At 43.9% G+C, this 17545-nt stretch overlaps 1 protein-coding gene and 1 non-coding gene across 4 annotated transcripts; both read right to left on the reverse strand.

The window, feature by feature from the left end:
- Positions 1–1846: 1846 nt before the first annotated feature.
- On the reverse strand, positions 1847–6011 carry LOC130378120 (zinc finger protein ZFP2-like). 3 transcript variants are annotated; one of them, XM_056585020.1, is made up of 5 exons: positions 5739–6011; positions 4781–4844; positions 4063–4175; positions 3721–3787; positions 1847–3454 (listed from the first exon to the last, which is right to left on the reverse strand). In XM_056585020.1, exons 1-5 carry the CDS (start codon positions 5934–5936, stop codon positions 2313–2315), a joined length of 1584 nt encoding a protein of 527 aa, XP_056440995.1. In that variant the 5' UTR covers positions 5937–6011; the 3' UTR covers positions 1847–2312. The 3 variants fall into 3 exon arrangements, with proteins under 3 accessions (XP_056440995.1, XP_056440994.1, XP_056440996.1); XM_056585019.1 differs by having other exon boundaries at positions 3721–3784; positions 4781–4847; XM_056585021.1 differs by having other exon boundaries at positions 4781–4847.
- A 9014-nt stretch (positions 6012–15025) lies between these two features.
- On the reverse strand, positions 15026–15121 carry trnai-uau (transfer RNA isoleucine (anticodon UAU)). Its single transcript has 2 exons — positions 15084–15121; positions 15026–15061 (listed from the first exon to the last, which is right to left on the reverse strand). It is a non-coding gene; the product is annotated as a tRNA-Ile (tRNA).
- Between the last annotated feature and the right edge of the window lie 2424 nt (positions 15122–17545).

Here is a 17545-nt window from a genome sequence, read left to right on the forward strand (position 1 = left end):
TAGCATTTGGCGTTGAGTGATCTTGTTGATTCACTTTGGTATGTTGTTTTGGCTTAGCGCCGACTCTGTGCCAGTGAAACGCAGCTGGAACTGTCTCTCTCTTGTCCAGCTTCGGGAAGGATACAGTGTAGCTTTGATCATCTTGCTGTATCTGAGTGAGCTCAGCAAACTCACCCATCGGCACTGTATCCTGTAGGGGTCCTTTGCATTTTTCTAATGCTGCTAGTCTCGTTTCAATTAAAGCCACCCTCTGTTGCATTTTGGTGCAGTCTGTGCATTTCCCAGTCTCCGTGCCTGAGATATCCGAGTACAGAGGCATGTTGGCGATAGGAAAGTCCAAGGCTTTTTCTGCGGTCTGATCCGGGAGTAAAAAGTGCCAAAATGTATTGTTGAATCGAGCGATGGAGGACGACGAAAACAAACTATATACTGTTAGGTATTATGATCATGAAATAAAATAAGATAAAGTAGATCTAAATGATGAATTAAGTAGTTTTTTCCAATGCCTAGCGGAGCTTCGGGAAACATGACCTCTCTCTGCTGCTGCCTCTAAAGCAAAAGAATTGTGTCATGGGTAGACAACAAATTAAAATAAACAGGGTAAAACTAATTCAATTATATATATAGGCCTACACACACACACACACACACACACACACACACAAAAAAATAATTAGTAAACAGAAAAAGAAGAGACCCGACACAAACCCAACCCCTGTACATGACCATACGACATAAGGAACGATTAATCATGGTAGGTTTGTTATCCTACCAAGAGTATTAAAGAAACACTTGACAGTACACTGTGTCTTGTGTTTCAACTCATTGTAGTAATTTGGAGCTGATTGGACAATTCAGCCAATGAATCAAATACCTCCCTCAGCAGCATTCGTGCATTGTGCAACATAACTCCATGCAGAGAGAAATGACAGATAGTTAACTAGCAGAGAGTTGTAAAGGCACTTTCTACCCACTTCAGTGGAGGAATTGGACTCCTCATGCAATGTTATACTGAAAAGGAACGAGTAAATTACATATTAATTAAGTCATTTGGCATGCAGCATATAAAAAAAAACCGATACAACGGCCCCAAACAGCATTTGAAATTGACCTTGAGACTCAGGTAAAACACTATAGGACATTGATCATGATATGCCTCAATATCAGAATAACAACCATGGGTCAAATAGCAATGGCTAGTGGAATGAAAGTGAAAGCAGTGTAAGCTTGTCCAGGCCCTGCAAGTCAGGATGTAGGCAATGAATCAGAATACATTTTTAGCTAGTGGGCTTCCCAGAAACCAATTCTATATTTTCTTGGGGAGGACCCCCGTCCATTACTGCACCCCACCCACGAATTGAATCACCAGCCGCTGCTGCAAACAGGGAGTGAAGGGGGACCAATGCTAGGAATCTTCTGACTTTGTCCCGTTAGAATAATGCTGGATTCTAGAGGGAGGACCGGCCAAAACTGAGCATCACTGAGATCTAGACATTTAACCAGGGACCTTTTAAAATGGATCATCTTCAACCATTATCGCCTATTATGATACAATCCATCCAAGGTAGTTAGCATTAAGCGCACAGAATGGAAAGGTCAGTGGAATGAACACAATCATGTATAATGTGGGGTTCAATCGCAGTCTATTTCACAAGTGAACTTTGCCGGCTTTTTGTAATAACAAAGATAACGGTAATGACAATGTCGTGGCAATGTCAAGCATAACTTTAATATACAAATTATATGAACCCTGTTTGAATAATTAGTCAATTTCAATGAATTTCTATCCATTCTCCATGGGCCTAGAGATACCTCCCGCCCTCTCTAATTGAACGGTATTAAGATAGTTTGCATTTGCAACTGTGGGCACCAAGTTTGATACTGAGGCCAATCCAGACTTCTTTGTTGTGTAGATTCCTTTAACTGTCTTGCAGCCATGTCCACTTCACCCATATTGTGAATTGCAATTTAACTTGGTCTCTCCTCTGGCCAATCCTAAACTCCACGAAGGCCCCTCCCCCTGACCTTTGTTTCCTTTGTATTTACCCACGATGTGAACGTTTCCTATAAGAATCATACACCCATCGTCTCATTGACTGTATGCTTGGTAACTTTGCTGCCTGTATCTTCCCCTGATCAAGCTCTACATTAAATCAAATATTTTGCTGTCAGAAGTGTCCTAGAAATAAGTTATTCACCACGGACATCAATTAATAAAAACAGAAAGTGAATCGAAATTTCGAAGCGTTTAATCGTGATGAAGAGAAAAACTAAAAGCAGTAATTTCAACCAATACAGGACAGAGGTCTCAATCAAAGCGTCCCGTTACCCCGTGCCAAAGTGTGCTTGAGCATGTGCAAACGAAAATTGCTTGGGTCGCTGTAGCTGGCGTTGCAGTGCAGACACACGCAGGGCTTCTCCCCAGAGTGAGTCCTCAGGTGGATCTTCAGGTTGCCTTTCAGACTGAAGCACTTCGTGCATTGGTCACACTTGTAGGGCTTCGCCCCGGAGTGAGTCGTCATGTGGTTCTTGAGGATGTTATTCTGACTGAAGCGCATCGTGCATTGGTCACACTTGTAGGGCTTCTCCCCGGAGTGAGTCCTCATGTGGATCTTCAGGTTGCCTTTCAGACTGAAGCACTTCGTGCATTGGTCACACTTGTAGGGCTTCGCCCCGGAGTGAGTCGTCATGTGGTTCTTGAGGATGTTATTCTGACTGAAGCGCATCGTGCATTGGTCACACTTGTAGGGCTTCTCGCCGGAGTGAGTCCTCATGTGGATCTTCAGGTTGCCTTTCAGACTGAAGCACTTTGTGCATTGGTCACACTTGTAGGGCTTCTCCCCGGAGTGAGTCGTCATGTGGTCCTTGAGGATGTTATTCTGACTAAAGCGCATCGTGCATTGGTCACACTTGTAGGGCTTCTCGCCGGAATGAGTCCTCATGTGGATCTTCAGGTTGCCTTTCAGACTGAAGCACTTCGTGCATTGGTCACACTGGTAGGGCTTCTCCCCGGAGTGAGTCCTCATGTGGTTCTTCAGGATGTTATTCTGACTGAAGCGCTTCGGGCATTGGTCACACCTGTAGGGCTTCTCGCCGGAGTGAGTCCTCATGTGGACGATCATATTGGCATTGTAGGGAATAACCTTTCCACACAAGACACCGGGCCGGCCCTTGCTGCAGCCCTGATGCCCAGTCAGCTCCTCAAGGCGGAAGAGCCGCACACTGCAGTTCAGGGTCTTGGCCACGCTGTGGTCAGCTGACAGCGAGCTCAAGGCCTCCGCATCTGACGCGGCAAAGAGGGTGTCATGGCCGTCAACCGCCAGAGGGCCCTCCCCTTGTCCGTAGAAGCTCAGGATGCGCAGCTCCCCGCTGTGCATGGAGCCAGGGGCGTCCACACGCAGACTCTCCGAGGTGGCGCTGCGCTGCGTGCTGCAGTCTCTGATGTCATTTTCTTCTTCAGAGAGGAAAACAGAAAGAGAGAAAGTGATGTTTTTAATTAATTGTTTTCACAAAAGGTATACAGTATGTACTTTGTACACACTTGTGTGTTGGAAGAATTATATTTTGACATTCTTTCTAACTTCTATTTGTTGATTATGCATTTTCCTTGTCGCCCTTTGGATGGTCAAGATGGATGGCTCCTGCTGAGAAGGCAGAATCAAGTACATTCTCAGTTGATCAAGGTTGTTTTCTTGCATAGATGCAATGTGTATTACCAACCTACGGCGGGCATGCCTCCACCAATATCCTCTTCAACCTTGATTGAAATGGTGTCTGGGGTCTGCTGCTTTCCACATAAAGAAGGAAACACACACAAGACATAGTCTTTCATTTTCACAGAATAGTTGTCAATCCCCACTACCGACAGATTAGGCGTTTTCACACTGCCAAGCAGGTTCGGTCGTGGCTTGGCACGCCCTGCAATTTCAATGTCTTGCCTGCGTTTTTTTTTTTGATTCAAGACCCTCGCATGCAAGAATGAGTTCACATCTGAATGTAGGCTAAAACGCGATTAACTATTTACAAGTGCAAAAATGCCAACATATTCTTTATTCTGCTAACCAGCAGTTCCTCGCTGTGACTGGACATGTGGGAGGAGCCAGGGGCGACCACACCCAGAATCTCTGAGGTGGCGCCACACTGAGTGCTACGGTCTCCGAAGGCATCGCAGTCTTCTGCAGACGGAGACAAAAAGGAAAAATTAATTGTTTTGATGCATTATTTGCATAAAGGGAGGCATTGCGTATTTGTACACGTGAAAGAAACTCTTTAAATGTCATATGTCATATTGACAGAGGGTTTAAAATGTGTACTGCTGACATAGATTCCAAGTTTTGGAGAGGGACGTCTCGTCCAGCACCCTCCTCCCTAGACTCAAAGCTCAAGTTGTTGGCCAGGTTAAGGACACTCAACGAACACCAGCGCAAAGTGACCTGATCACCACATGACGAGCAAGGCAAGCGCAATAATTCTATTTTGACACTGAAAAGCAACAACGTGTCCTTCCCTCTAAGCTGATCAGCTAACATTCATACATTATGAATTCAGCAATGTTTGAGAATGGTAAACCAGCTCATATGGCATCTGTCTTGAAACCCTTCTGGGCTCTTGACTGATTTCATCTTTGAAATGCAACTCCCAAGTTTGACTCATGTTTTAGCAGGGCGCTGGTCATTATGCTTTTCAAAAGAGGACCAGGCTTTTTAGCGCAGGTAGAATCAAGTACATTCTCAGTTGATCAAGGTTGTTTTCTTGCATAGATGCAATGTGTATTACTAACCTACGGCGGGCAAGCCTCCACCAATATCCTCTTCAACCTTGATTGATATGGTGTCTGGGGTCTGCTGCTTTCCACATAAAGAAGGAAACACACACAAGACATATTCTTTCATTTTCACAGAATAGTTGTCAATCCCCACTACCGACAGATTAGGCGTTTTCACACTGCCAAGCTGATTCGGGCACGGATTGGAACGCCCAGCAATTTCAATGTCCTATGTAAAACCGAGGGGTAAAATCCCCCTTCGTCTTGGAGCTGGCTTTCTTGGTAGACCGGAGAAGGCGGGCCTACACACGGAGAGTAGGACTCTTTACAATGAATGCAAAATATATTTACATATTTTTTGATTCAAGACCCTCGCATGCAAGAATGAGTTCAAATCCGAGTGTAGGCTAAAACGAGATTAACTATTTACAAGTGCAAAAATACTGAAATATTCTTTATTTTGCTGACCACTTTGCTGACGAAGCATTGTAAGGAAAGTTTGGCAGGTACTTTCTCTTAGATCGACCATCTTTCGTCATCTTTAAATGCGACTGCATCACCTTCTCTCCCATGATGGTCAGCATCTTGCGGATTTCACCGTCTCTCCAGTTACAACTATTCATGTTGATATCGCTGCATCGTCTCTGTTGTAGAGACAATGCAGCAACACCTCTACCCAAGCCTCGCCCCTAGAACCGAAAAGCTGTCTTATCGCATTTACATCAAAATGAAACCGCCAATATGTGTAGGGTCAGAGAGGGTTAATAGGGGTGCAAAATAAAGCCTGTAAATTACCTCGCTCAGTGTAAACATGCGGATCACACAGGGGAAAAGTTGGGCATAAGACGGGCATATTTGGAAGTGTAAAAACGTTTGCTGAATCATAAAGGTGTGGGCTTTCAATGGGATTGTTTTAGAGTTATAACAAAGGAAGCCTCTCTTTTGGAGGGTGAATGAGAAGATTATTTCCAACCTGCACACTCAGCTCCTCACGGCAGACCAGCCGCTCGCCGCGCTCCTGGCTCTTGGCCGCGCTGTGGTCCGCAGACAGCGAGTTCAGGGCCTCCACTTCTGACGCGGTGAAGAGGGTGTCATGGCCGTCCTCTGCCAGTGGGCCCTCCCCTTTTCCGTAGACGCTCAGGATCTTCAGTTCCTCGCTGTGGCTGGACATGTGGGAGGAGCCAGGTGCGTCTACACCCAGAATCTCTGAGGTGGCGTTGCGCTCAGTGCTACGGTCTCCAAAGGCATCGCAGTCCTCTGCAGAGGGAGAAAAAAAGGAAAAATCAATTGTTTTGATACATTATTTGCATAAAGGGAGGCATTGTGTATTTGTACACGTGAAAGAAACTCTTTAAATGTATGCAACATTGACACAGAGGGTTTAAAATGTGTACTGCTGACAAAAATTCACCGTTTTGGAGAGGGCCGTCTCCTCCAGCACCCTCCTCCCTAGACTCAAAGCTCAAGTGGTTGGCCAGGTTAAGGAAACTCAACGAACACCAGCGCAAAGTGATCTGAGCACAACATGACAAGCGAGGCAAGCACAATAATTATATTTTGACACTAAAAAGCAACAACGTGTCCTTCCCTCTAAGCAGCTGATCAGCTGACATTCAAACATTATGAATTCAGTGATGTTTGAGAATGATAAACCAGCTCATGTGGCATCCGTCTTGAAACCCTTCTGGGCTCTTGACTGATTCCATCTTTGAAATGCAACTCCGAAGTTTGACTCGTGTTTTAGCAGGGCGCTGGTCATGATGCTTTTCCAAAGAGGACCAGGCTTTTTAGCTCAGGTAGAATCAAGTACATTCTCAGTTGATCCAGGTTGTTTTCTTGCATAGATGCAATGTGTATTACTAACCTACGGCGGGCAAGCCTCCACCAATATCCTCGTCAACCTTGATTGAAATGGTGTCGGGGGTCTGCGTAGAGACAACAAAGTAAAATAGGTACTCAATTTGTAACATTGTATATAGTCCATGTGCAAGTTGCAAAGAGATATAAGATAAACATGTTTAGTGAATTACATTAGCCTAATACTTAAAATTAGTTCTTTGAAATTATATTACATCCTTGATTTGTTTACATATTTTATAGTTCATCTCATCAACTCAATACCATGACATCAAGCTCTTCAGAAATCTGCTAATAACCCTTTGATTTGAATCAGGTGCCAAGAAGGGGAAACCATGCCTATAATAGTGCGTTCCAGGTACAATTTTAGCCCGTAAACAACGTTATAACTGGGAGTACAAGAGGGTAGAAGGGGGCGAAAACAAGGGTTGCCCCGAACGCACCATATGTATTTAGGATGAGTTTAACAGGTCAATCTCCTCATCAGTAAAACGCTAGAACTACTGCAGTCCAGTGGCCGGTAAAATACAGTTGTATTCGTTTGTTGTATGGTGAGCAGACATTGTAAAACATTGCATTCCCTTGGTATCCAAGCAGTAGAGATCAGTGCCTGTACCCCCTTTGATGAATTGTGCCCATTCTCGTGTGATGCCCCATGCTTGCTGAGATGCACACTCGACTTACAGTGCGTGTATTTATAGGAATGAATGGGCGGCCATGTATTAGTCCACTGTCCTTTCTCTATAATAGGTCCATGGTATTTACACACATAACTGATGCTATCTACCTTAACATTAGCGACAATAACTTGGCTGTTAGATGTAGCGCTAATGCTAAAGCAACATTATAATGCTAACAAGGTAACCATATACAGTAAAGCAACACAATGATATGGCGTTAGTTAACTTACTTTTTCGAGGTTTGTAGCTGAGCCGAGGAGAGTTGGTACTGATCCAGACTTGATTTTCAGACGTTGAGCAAGTCCAGCTCTGTATTGGCCCAAGTTGAGGAAGCAGTGAAATGTTTGGCGCTGCCGTGTTCTAGCAACGGGACGGCCATATGTTCCTGACCTCATCTGACTCCCGCGCTGCGTTTGTATCCAGTGGGCGTGGCCTATGACCTAATGGCTCCGGCTTCCTCATCTGTCTAAAGATGCTGCCAGAGCCATAGAGAGAGAAGAGTTGCGACACTCTCTGATCTCGCCGGCAGGGTGGTCACGTGGTTCATGTAAGCCTGTATAGTTCCAAGCCACGCTGCTGTGTTCTTCAATGGGACTGACCGCAGCGATTGCAATATTGAATGGTAAATATAAATTAAAAAACACAAGTACTTTTCTGACCATTGTTGCATATTTGTAAACGTCAGTTTTACATTGGAGTGGTAGGGTGACAACTGCAAGCTACTTAGATACGTTAAGTTTGAGGGAAAGCTTCACGTTCGTGTTAGCATGGGTAGCACTAGGCTACTGACTTGAGTGGCTTAACCTTGCTACATCTGTTCTGAAATCAAAGACGATTCAAGATGTTCATTTTAGCGCAACTGAACTATTGAATTTTCTTGATTTTGCTTGTAATTCCGATTCACTTACCCGTGGTCAGAGAGCGATTGAGAAAGCAGACTAGCAACAGTCAATTTAGCATTTAGTTTCCAGGCAACTTCTTCTGATGAGGCAGATGCTGAGTCACGGTTAGCGGGTGGCAGGCAGGCAGGTAGGACCCAAACGCAGACAGTTCAGGTAAAAGGATAATTTATTAACTCAAAAGGCAAGGAACACGGGTGACGCGGGTAACACAGGGAACACAGGTAACACACAGGACAGAACTCACCACAAACTACAAAGATCCGACAAGGAACAAAGGAAAGACAAGGGCTTAACACTAGAACAGCCGTCGAAGGGGTCAAATGACCCGTGAGTTAAAAAAATATATATCTTTGCACTCGATCACGTTCCAAATCCCTACTTTCTTGACTTTTCCTAAATATGTCTGTTGTACCACCCTGTGTTCATAAAAAAAAAATTCAGACCGGGAAAGGTATTATAAAGCATTTTTTTATGTGTTCCTATGTTATTGTTCTTTTTCCAAGGATGCAATGCTCTTTCTTTGACAGCAGAGGTCGCAAGGGGACATTCTGATGTGAATAAGATTGATATCTATAGGTAGATATACACAGACAGGCAGACAGACAGACGGACGGACGGACGGACGGACGGACGGACAGACAGAGGTGGCCAATATGTCGACCACGATCGACTGGTCGACCGCGAGAGTAGTGTGGGTCGATCGCGTCGTTGCTGTTGGCTGAGTGGTTTAGAATCTGCCCTGCAATACGGGAGACCTGAGTTCGCGTCCTGGGTACGTAATTTAATTCTTGCCGTTGGCTTATTTTTGTAATTTCCTTTATATCAGAGAAATTAGGCCTAACAATTTACTTTTTATGTAATAAATATGTCTTACAATATCCCTATAATCCAAATATACTTTGCAAAAACTCATGGTAAAGTTAATGTTAATATTAATGTTACTGATAAGCCTTTGTCACAATGACAAAGTCACTGCATGGGAAATTGCAGCCACATAAATTCCATTCAGTTGAGTTTCGAGGCAGGCAGCCAAGAAACTCACCACTGACCACTGACCACTTCTGTTGAGAAAAAATACTATGGTCAGTCAATTTAGAATATTCAAAGAAATGGAAAATAAATGACTTGAAATGTTTTTTTTTATTTCTCCAGTATTCCTTCCTAAAGCCCTGATTCGGTGGGGATTGAACCCCGGACGAACGGGTTTTAGAATAATTTGCGTCTCTCTCGTAGATCGCAACATCTTTCAACGTCTTTGTTTAATACAACTGCATCACCTTCTCTCTCACATTTCACTTTATCAAGTTAGAGGTCAACTGCTCATGATCATATCGCTGCGTTATCTCTGTGGAGATCCACCCCTGGAACAGCGAAGCCGTCGCATTTACAACAGAATGAAACCCAATAAACCACCAGTGTGTGCAGGGTCCGGGAGGGTAAATTGGGGTTCTAGCTCACACGCGGAAATATAAAAATGTGCTGCTCCAAATAAGCAACAAAGTCAGTAACGTGTCAACTGTGTTGTCTGTGTTGTTCTACTAAGCGGACGCTTGATGGTGACGTATTACGACGTGATGACAAAAAAATACTATTTCATTCATCCAAGCATAATGATTTGTTATTCTTTAATATATTTGATAATTTGTGTATGGCTTAGTCTTAAAAGTATCATGTTTGTGTGGTATGTACAAGAGCCTACCGTGGCCAGGCACAGTTGCGATTGCCTAGTGTGAATACAGGCCAGAGAACAATAGGGGCCAGTTGAGCATGGTTAGGTGTGAAAAAGGCCAACAGCCACGGCCAGATGGCCTGAAATCGGCTTTGTGGCCTTACTTATCTATTCAAATGCAAATGTACTGGCTGGGGGAGGGGAGGTGTGGCAGAGAGAGAGCGATTGAGAAAGCAGTGAAAACAGACCATTAGTATTCAGTTCCCAGGCAACTTCTTCTCATGAGGCAGGAGGTGACCACACAAACATGATACTTTTAAGACTAAGCCATACACAAGTATCAATATATTAAAGAATAGCAAATCATTACGCTTGGATGAATGAAAATAGTATTTTTTTTATTAAACAATGAGTGAGACAACGTGTGTGTGTGTGTGTGTGTGTGTGTGTGTGTGGTGTGTGTGTGTGTGTGTGTGTGTGTGTGTGTGTGTGTGTGTGTGTGTGTGTGTGTGTGTGTGTGTGTGGTGTGTGTGTGTGTGTGGTGTGTGTGTGAAATGCATTATTTATTACCCATTACTTTTGTAATGCGTTACTGCCCAACACTGCAAATAACCGAATGACTTGGGTTTTAAATGAGTGTATTAGAGTTTATTAGAGTATAGAGTACATTGACATTCAGTAAGTCAGGTAAACAAAGAAAACAAAAAATACGGCTGACTTTGAATGAACTAGGACCTGGATGAAAAATAAATGTCTTTAGGGACAGCAGTCTTTTTTTTTATCTTTCGGTTTCAGCAAAGTCTAATCAACATTCACAGCAGATTATTTTAGCAGGCTCACTGCATTTCCCACAGACAAGTCGCCTACATGACTCACAGGCGGCACTAGTTTTGCTCCCACTACATCTGGCGACTTGACACTTTTTCCTTTGGTAGGTGGGGAAGGAGTTTCAATCAGAAGTCGCCTACGTGCCACTGATGCTGCCCTGATGACACAGTCCTGGCCATTCTCTGAGGCGCACACCGCTGTTTCACAAGCTCCAGAATAAATCTCTATCTGGTCATGTGACGTTTGTACAGAAGTGTGCATTGATTGCAGCCAGGTCTAGGATGTTGTAGAACACAGCTACAGGCCAACGCCTGGTCCCTCCCTTTACTGAATACAAGCGTGCCATCTGGTCCATACAATCAATGCCATATTTAGTGCTGTTGTAGTGGGACAACAGTTAGGGCATTTTCTTGGGGCCATTGTCAGTTGAAACTGTCTGGTGCATTGTGCTGAGGAGGCTGACGTTTTTGAGTGGTTTTCCCTGGTAAATGGTGAGTGTGGCTTCCCAAGCCTCCAGCACCTTGGAGGAGAATCTTTCCATCTGTGCCTTTGTTCACGGGGGCATCTCTCGTCTGATTCTATCATTGTGCCAACAATGGTGGTTTTGTGCGCCAAAAGAGTGTTTGCCAGTGGTAACGAGGTAAAGTAATTGTCTGTCGTTACATTTCTTCCTTTCTCCAGGAATGGCTCCATCAGACGAAGCACAACATTGTCTGATAAGCGCTGTCCGGATGGCCTACTGTTCTCTTCCCTAGATAGGGTATGGGCATTCAACATGTATTTGGTTTCAACATCAGCGGCTACCCAGAAATTTTATGCCACATTTATCCAATTTATTTGCCATGTACTGTGTGAAACGACTAGCGCGCCTTGGTGGGGAACAATTGTTCACCGACTGTTAGTTCTCCCCAGGCGTTGTAAGAAGCAGTGCTGTTTTTTCACAAATCGATCAAATGTCTCTGATATCATGGAAAATGTGTCCTCCAGAAGGCGGGCAGCCCTTGTGCTCTTGTCATCAAAGCGCAGATAGCACATGATATCTCTGAAATTCTGGCGAGACCTTGTTTCCTTGAAAACAGGATTTCCCATTTCAGCAGACCAGAAGTCTACAGTTTCTGGCTTTTCCCGCGGCAATACCTCTCAAAATAAAGAGACCAACAAATGCTTGTAGTTGGTCCATTGTCGCATTGAACATATCAGCATTGTTTCGGTCAGCTTCGGCTGAGTATACTTTAGAATCTGTTCCACACATTCCGTGTCAAGCAAACACAGTAAACCTTCTGCGGTCAGTGGATCTGTGATATTTTCCTTGGCGCGAGGTGTGGGCCCTGGAGGTTCTCTCATGACATTGGCTCTGTTGCTCTGCCCTCTCGAACGGCCAGGGGGTTGTTCTAATCCGTATAGGTACCATCTCGTGCTTTCTCTTGCATGGATGGTGATGTCTCTTCCATGGATGTGGTCGCCCTCAGGTTCTGATTCGGAACCTGAATCAGATTCTATAACAGCGCCACTTCCATCATCAGCTCTCCTACATCACCCTCTAGCTCGCATGTCAGTCCTCTGCTCTCCATCAGATTCCCCTCTAATAATCTGTAACTCGACCCATAATTGCTCTTGGCGTCCAGTGCTCTGTCTGCCTCTGCCTCCAGGATGCATTGTAAAAAATTGGATGCATTGCGGAGACACAGACTGCTCTACTAATTTATAGCTCTTTGTGTCAGGGAATGCAATTATCATAACAGCCACACCCACATTGTCTATTGTCTAATGCCTAGGGTACTTACTTATTATTCATTCCAAAAAGAACGTAACAATTTGCCTTTGATAGTATAACGCCCACCAGTTGCGCCGCAATCTTTTTATACAGTAGAACAGGTAGGATTCAAGTGGGTTTCCCCGTACGTAGGGTGACCAGGCCGTCCTCTTTTGCCGGACATGTCCTCTTTTTGAGACCCGAAAAATGTGTCCGGGCAGAATTTCAAAATTGTCCGGGTATTTTATTAAATCCTGAAACATGTTACATCGAATTTGCGTCACAAACTAGTTAGGCTACGCCCCGCCGATCCCCTACTCACTTCTCTCGCTTTGCATTGGAACGTGAGTGTAAGGGGGATCACACTGAGTGGTGAAGAAGAGCCTTCGGATTGCATGGTTTGATTGTAGAGTTATCCTCATGTTTTGTATTTTTAATTTTTTACTATTATTGTTTTATAGGGACAAACAGCATTGCACTGAATGCCACATAAATATATACTTATGTTTTTGCACGTTTGTATCAATTCTAATCAGGGAAAAGAATAGGCTCTTCCAGCTAATTCCTATTTGAGCCCGGTACTGAGGACTGAGGCTGATGAACGTTCGTCCGTTGGGTTCAATCCCCACCGAATCAGTGTTTTAGGAAGGAATACTGGCGACATAAAAAAAACTTTCATGTCATTTATTTTCCATTTCTTTGAATATGCTAAATTGACTGACCATAGTATTTTTCTCCAACAGAAGTGGTCAGTGGTCAGTGGTCAGTGGTGCGTTTCTTGGCTGCCTGCCGCGAAACTCACCTGAATGGAATTCATGTGGCTGCATTTCCCATGCAGTGTCTTTGTCACTTGTAACGAAGGCTTATTCAGTAACATTAATATTAACGTTAACTTTACGACTTTTACGAACTTTACGAGTTTTTGCAAGGTGATATTTGGGTTATATTTGTAAGACATATTATTATATAAAAGTAAGTTGTTAGGCCTAATTTCTATGATATAAAAGAAATTACAAAAATAAGCCAACGGCAAAAATTACATGATGTACCCAGGACGCGAACTCGAGTCGCCCATATTGCAGGGCAGATGCTAAACCACTCTGCCAACGGCTGGTTCATATACTACATGGAATGTAGTATATCAACCAGAATGGAATTCATGTGGCTGCAATTTCCCATGCAGTGTCTTTGTCATTGTAACGAAGGCTTATCAGTAACAATTAATATAACGTTAACTTTACGACTTTTACGAACTTTACGAGTTTTTGCAAGATATATTGGGTTATATTGTAAGACATATTTATTATATAAAAGTAAGTTGTTAGGCCTAATTTCTCTGATATAAAAGAAATTACAAAAATAAGCCAACGGCAAAAATTACATGATGTACCCAGGACGCGAACTCGGGTCGCCCGTAGTGCAGGGCAGATGCTAAACCACTCTGCCAACGCCTGGTTCATATACTACATGGAATACATGTCTAATTCTCTCTCAGCCACACCCACAGTGTCTATTTGTCTATGCTAGGGTACTACTTATCTATTCATTCAAAAATAATGTAACAATTTGCATTGATAGTAGCAAATTATACGTTGCAATAGTTTGAACCGTGTGTCCACTCATATTCTATCTTCTTATAATTATATTTTATTTATTTATTTTTAAATTATATTAATAAAAATAAAAATATATCAACTTTTATTTATTATTTTTTTAATGTCACGCATTAAAAATCGACCTGCACTACTCTTGCGGTCGTACAGTCGATTGCAGTCGACGTATTGGCCACCTCTGTCTGTCTGTCGTCTGTCTGTCTGTCGTCTGTCTGTTCTGTCGTCTGTCTGTCCTGTCTGTCTGTCTGCTGTCTGTCTGTCTGTCTGTCTGTCTGTCTGTCTGTCTGTCTGTGTATATCTACCTATAGATTAAATCTTATTCACTTCAGAATGTCCTCCCCTGGCGACCTCTGCTGACAAAGAAAGAGCCTTGCATCCTTGGAAAAAAAACAATTACATCGGAACACATAAAAAAATGCTCTATAATAGTCTCTCCCGGTCTGAATAAAATAAATTATGAACACAGGGTGGTACAACAGACATATTTAGGGAAAGTCAAGAAAGTAGGATTTGGAATGTGATCGAGTGCAAAGATATATTTTATTTTAACTCACAGGGGTAATTTGACCCCTTCGATGGTTGTTCTAGTGTTAAAGACAAAGAGAAATTATAATTTAGACTTTTGATTGGCTGCCTGTGAAATAATGTAATCTCTGGAAATGTAACGTTTACTTCTTTCAACAAATCACGCACTGATAAACTGATTCTGTCTTCAACAAAGTCCAAAAATGTAAATTCGATATATTTAAACGTTCTCTTTGGTTATCTGTTCCAACTCTGGATTACATCTCTGTTGATCTCTGGCATCAAATCAAACATATTGTATTTCAGGATGCTGTCTGTGTTTTAGTCAAGCTATTGTAAATTAGACGGCACTTGCTCATGTCGACAGATTACAAAGCACATTACTTTACAGCGGAAATCCAAGTCCTCAACTATGTTTAACAAAGCTAAAGCTTGCTCCAGGTGAGGGTCGAACTCACAACTTCGGCATGACTTGGTGCAGGTTACTGTCTTATAAGTACCACGCGCTGACCGATTGCGCCACTGGAGCACAGCAGTTCACAAGTTGAAGATCATTTCAGGTTATTCTAAGCATTAAACCAAAACCTACTAGGTCAACAGCTTTTGTTTTACACAAAGAGAAGAGAGAAAGTGAGTCAGATCTATTAATATTGGTTCCAAGTCAATGAATAGATCTCTTTGACTCTGGCCTCAAATCAAACAGTGAGCGTTGGCTTAAGACAAGCTTTGGCAAATCAGTGATAATTTGCTTATGTCAACAGATTCTGAGTTTATAGAAGCCTAACTTATTTTTACGATGCGCTAGGTGAGGCTCGAACTCGCATGACTTGCTGCTTGACTTATAAGTACCTCCCACCAGGCCGCCTCTCTTTCTCGTCGTATCCAACAATACTCTGAGCAGGTTGGGTTTGTTTCAGCCAAGTTATTTTAAATCAGATGGCACTCGATCATGTCAACATATTACATAGACATAGAGCATTACTTTACATTAGAAATTAATGAGTTGATTAATCCTAAAATATCTTGTACAAAGCTAACATGGTTACTGTCTTATCGCGCGCTGACCGATTGCGCCACTGGAGAACTGCTTTTGATATAGACTTGATGATTATTCGAAGGTGATTTGATGTTAATCTAAACATTAAACCAAAATCAACAGCTGTGAATATGTCCATACATATAAGGTAACGTACATTGAATGCGTGTGTGTTCATGTGATCATTCATGTGATCATATTTCATTCTGAAAGAGCTGAGCTCTAATGGGCTTGCTGCCCTCTGGTGGTTCGTGGTCATCCCTTCAGCTGCTCTCAAGACATGAATGCAATGCAAAGTTCTTCGAACTGAGGCCACGTTTATACGTAGCAGCGTATTCATAGAAACGAATGTTTCCCCCCCTCCGTTTTCAAAAATAACATTGTGCACACAATATCGTTTTCAAAAAGTTGTCGTTTACATCAAAACGCATAAATACGCCGTTGAGTGCAATTAAAGCCATGCAAGCCAATCAGAATCCGCGGAATCAACAACAACGAATAACACGAGCGTCTTCCTGTAACAAACAAACAAACTGTAAACATAGGGAGTAGGGTCTATCTGCAGCCGGAGCCACTTGCCAAACACGCCCATTGCTCTGCCAAACAGGCCCATTGCTCTGCCAAACACGCCCATTGCTCTGCCAAACAGGCCCATTGCTCTGCCAGACACGCCCATTGCTCTGCCAAACAGGCCCATTGCTCTGCCAAACAGGCCCATTGCTCTGCCAAACAGGCCCATTGCTCTGCCAAACAGGCCCATTGCTCTGCCAACACGCCCATTGCTCTGCCAAACACGCCCATTACTCTGCCAAACACGCCCATTGCTCTGCCAAACACGCCCATTACTCTGCCAAACAGGCCCATTGCTCTGCCAAACAGGCCCATTGCTCTGCCAAACAGGCCCATTGCTCTGCCAAACACGCCCATTACTCTGCCAAACACGCCCATTACTCTGCCAAACAGGCCCATTGCTCTGCCAGACAGGCCCATTGCTCTGCCAAACAGGCCCATTGCTCTGCCAAACAGGCCCATTGCTCTGCCAAACAGGCCCATTGCTCTGCCAAACAGGCCCATTGCTCTGCCAAACACGCCCATTGCTCTGCCAAACAGGCCCATTGCTCTGCCAGACAGGCCCATTGCTCTGCCAAACAGGCCCATTGCTCTGCCAAACAGGCCCATTGCTCTGCCAAACAGGCCCATTGCTCTGCCAAACAGGCCCATTGCTCTGCCAGACACGCCCATTGCCAGACAGGCCCATTGCTCTGCCAGACACGCCCATTGCCAGACAGGCCCATTGCTCTGCCAGACACGCCCATTGCCAAACAGGCCCATTGCTCTGCCAGACACGCCCATTGCTCTGCCAGACACGCCCATTGCTCTGCCAGACACGCCCATTGCTCTGCCAGACAGGCCCATTGCTCTGCCAGACACGCCCATTGCTCTGCCAGACACGCCCATTGCTCTGCCAGACACGCCCATTGCCAGACAGGCCCATTGCTCTGCCAAACACGCCCATTGCTCTGCCAAACACACCCATTGCTCGTTCAATGGTGGCCATTAAGGATGAGTCGGTCGCGAATCTCGCGACCGATCCGTTCACAACGAACGAATCCCGAAGGTGAACGACAAGAACTGGTTGCCCAAAACAAGAGAACTGGTTCTTTGATTCATTTTTTTTTTAACATAAAACTAAAATATGGTCACGTAAATAAAATATACAAACGAACAGAGCTTCGTCTCCCCGCGACCTTATATTGATTGAGTCTACAACGTTCTCAAAGATTCAGCCAATGAAAGGTAGCAATGGTGTTGCTATGGCACCTGGGTAAACAAATAACAAGGTGGTACCGTCCGCCACACACGTTAACTAATGATTGCTGTAGGCTTCAATATCATGCAAGCACTTCATACGTTTTC

The sequence above is a fragment of the Gadus chalcogrammus genome, unplaced genomic scaffold, assembly GCF_026213295.1.
Source record: "Gadus chalcogrammus isolate NIFS_2021 unplaced genomic scaffold, NIFS_Gcha_1.0 GACHA066, whole genome shotgun sequence".
Taxonomy (NCBI): Eukaryota; Metazoa; Chordata; class Actinopteri; order Gadiformes; family Gadidae; genus Gadus; species Gadus chalcogrammus.

Coding starts and splice junctions, on each gene's coding strand:
- LOC130378120 (XM_056585021.1), bottom strand. CDS start 5,936: ATGTCCAGCCACAGCGAGGAACTGAAGATCCTGAGCGTCTACGGAAAA. Junction 4,176..4,780: donor TGGAGGCTTGCCCGCCGTAG/GTTAGTAATACA, acceptor CTCCGTCTGCAG/AAGACTGCGATGCCTTCGGA. Junction 3,788..4,062: donor GTCACAGCGAGGAACTGCTG/GTTAGCAGAATA, acceptor TTATGTGGAAAG/CAGCAGACCCCAGACACCAT.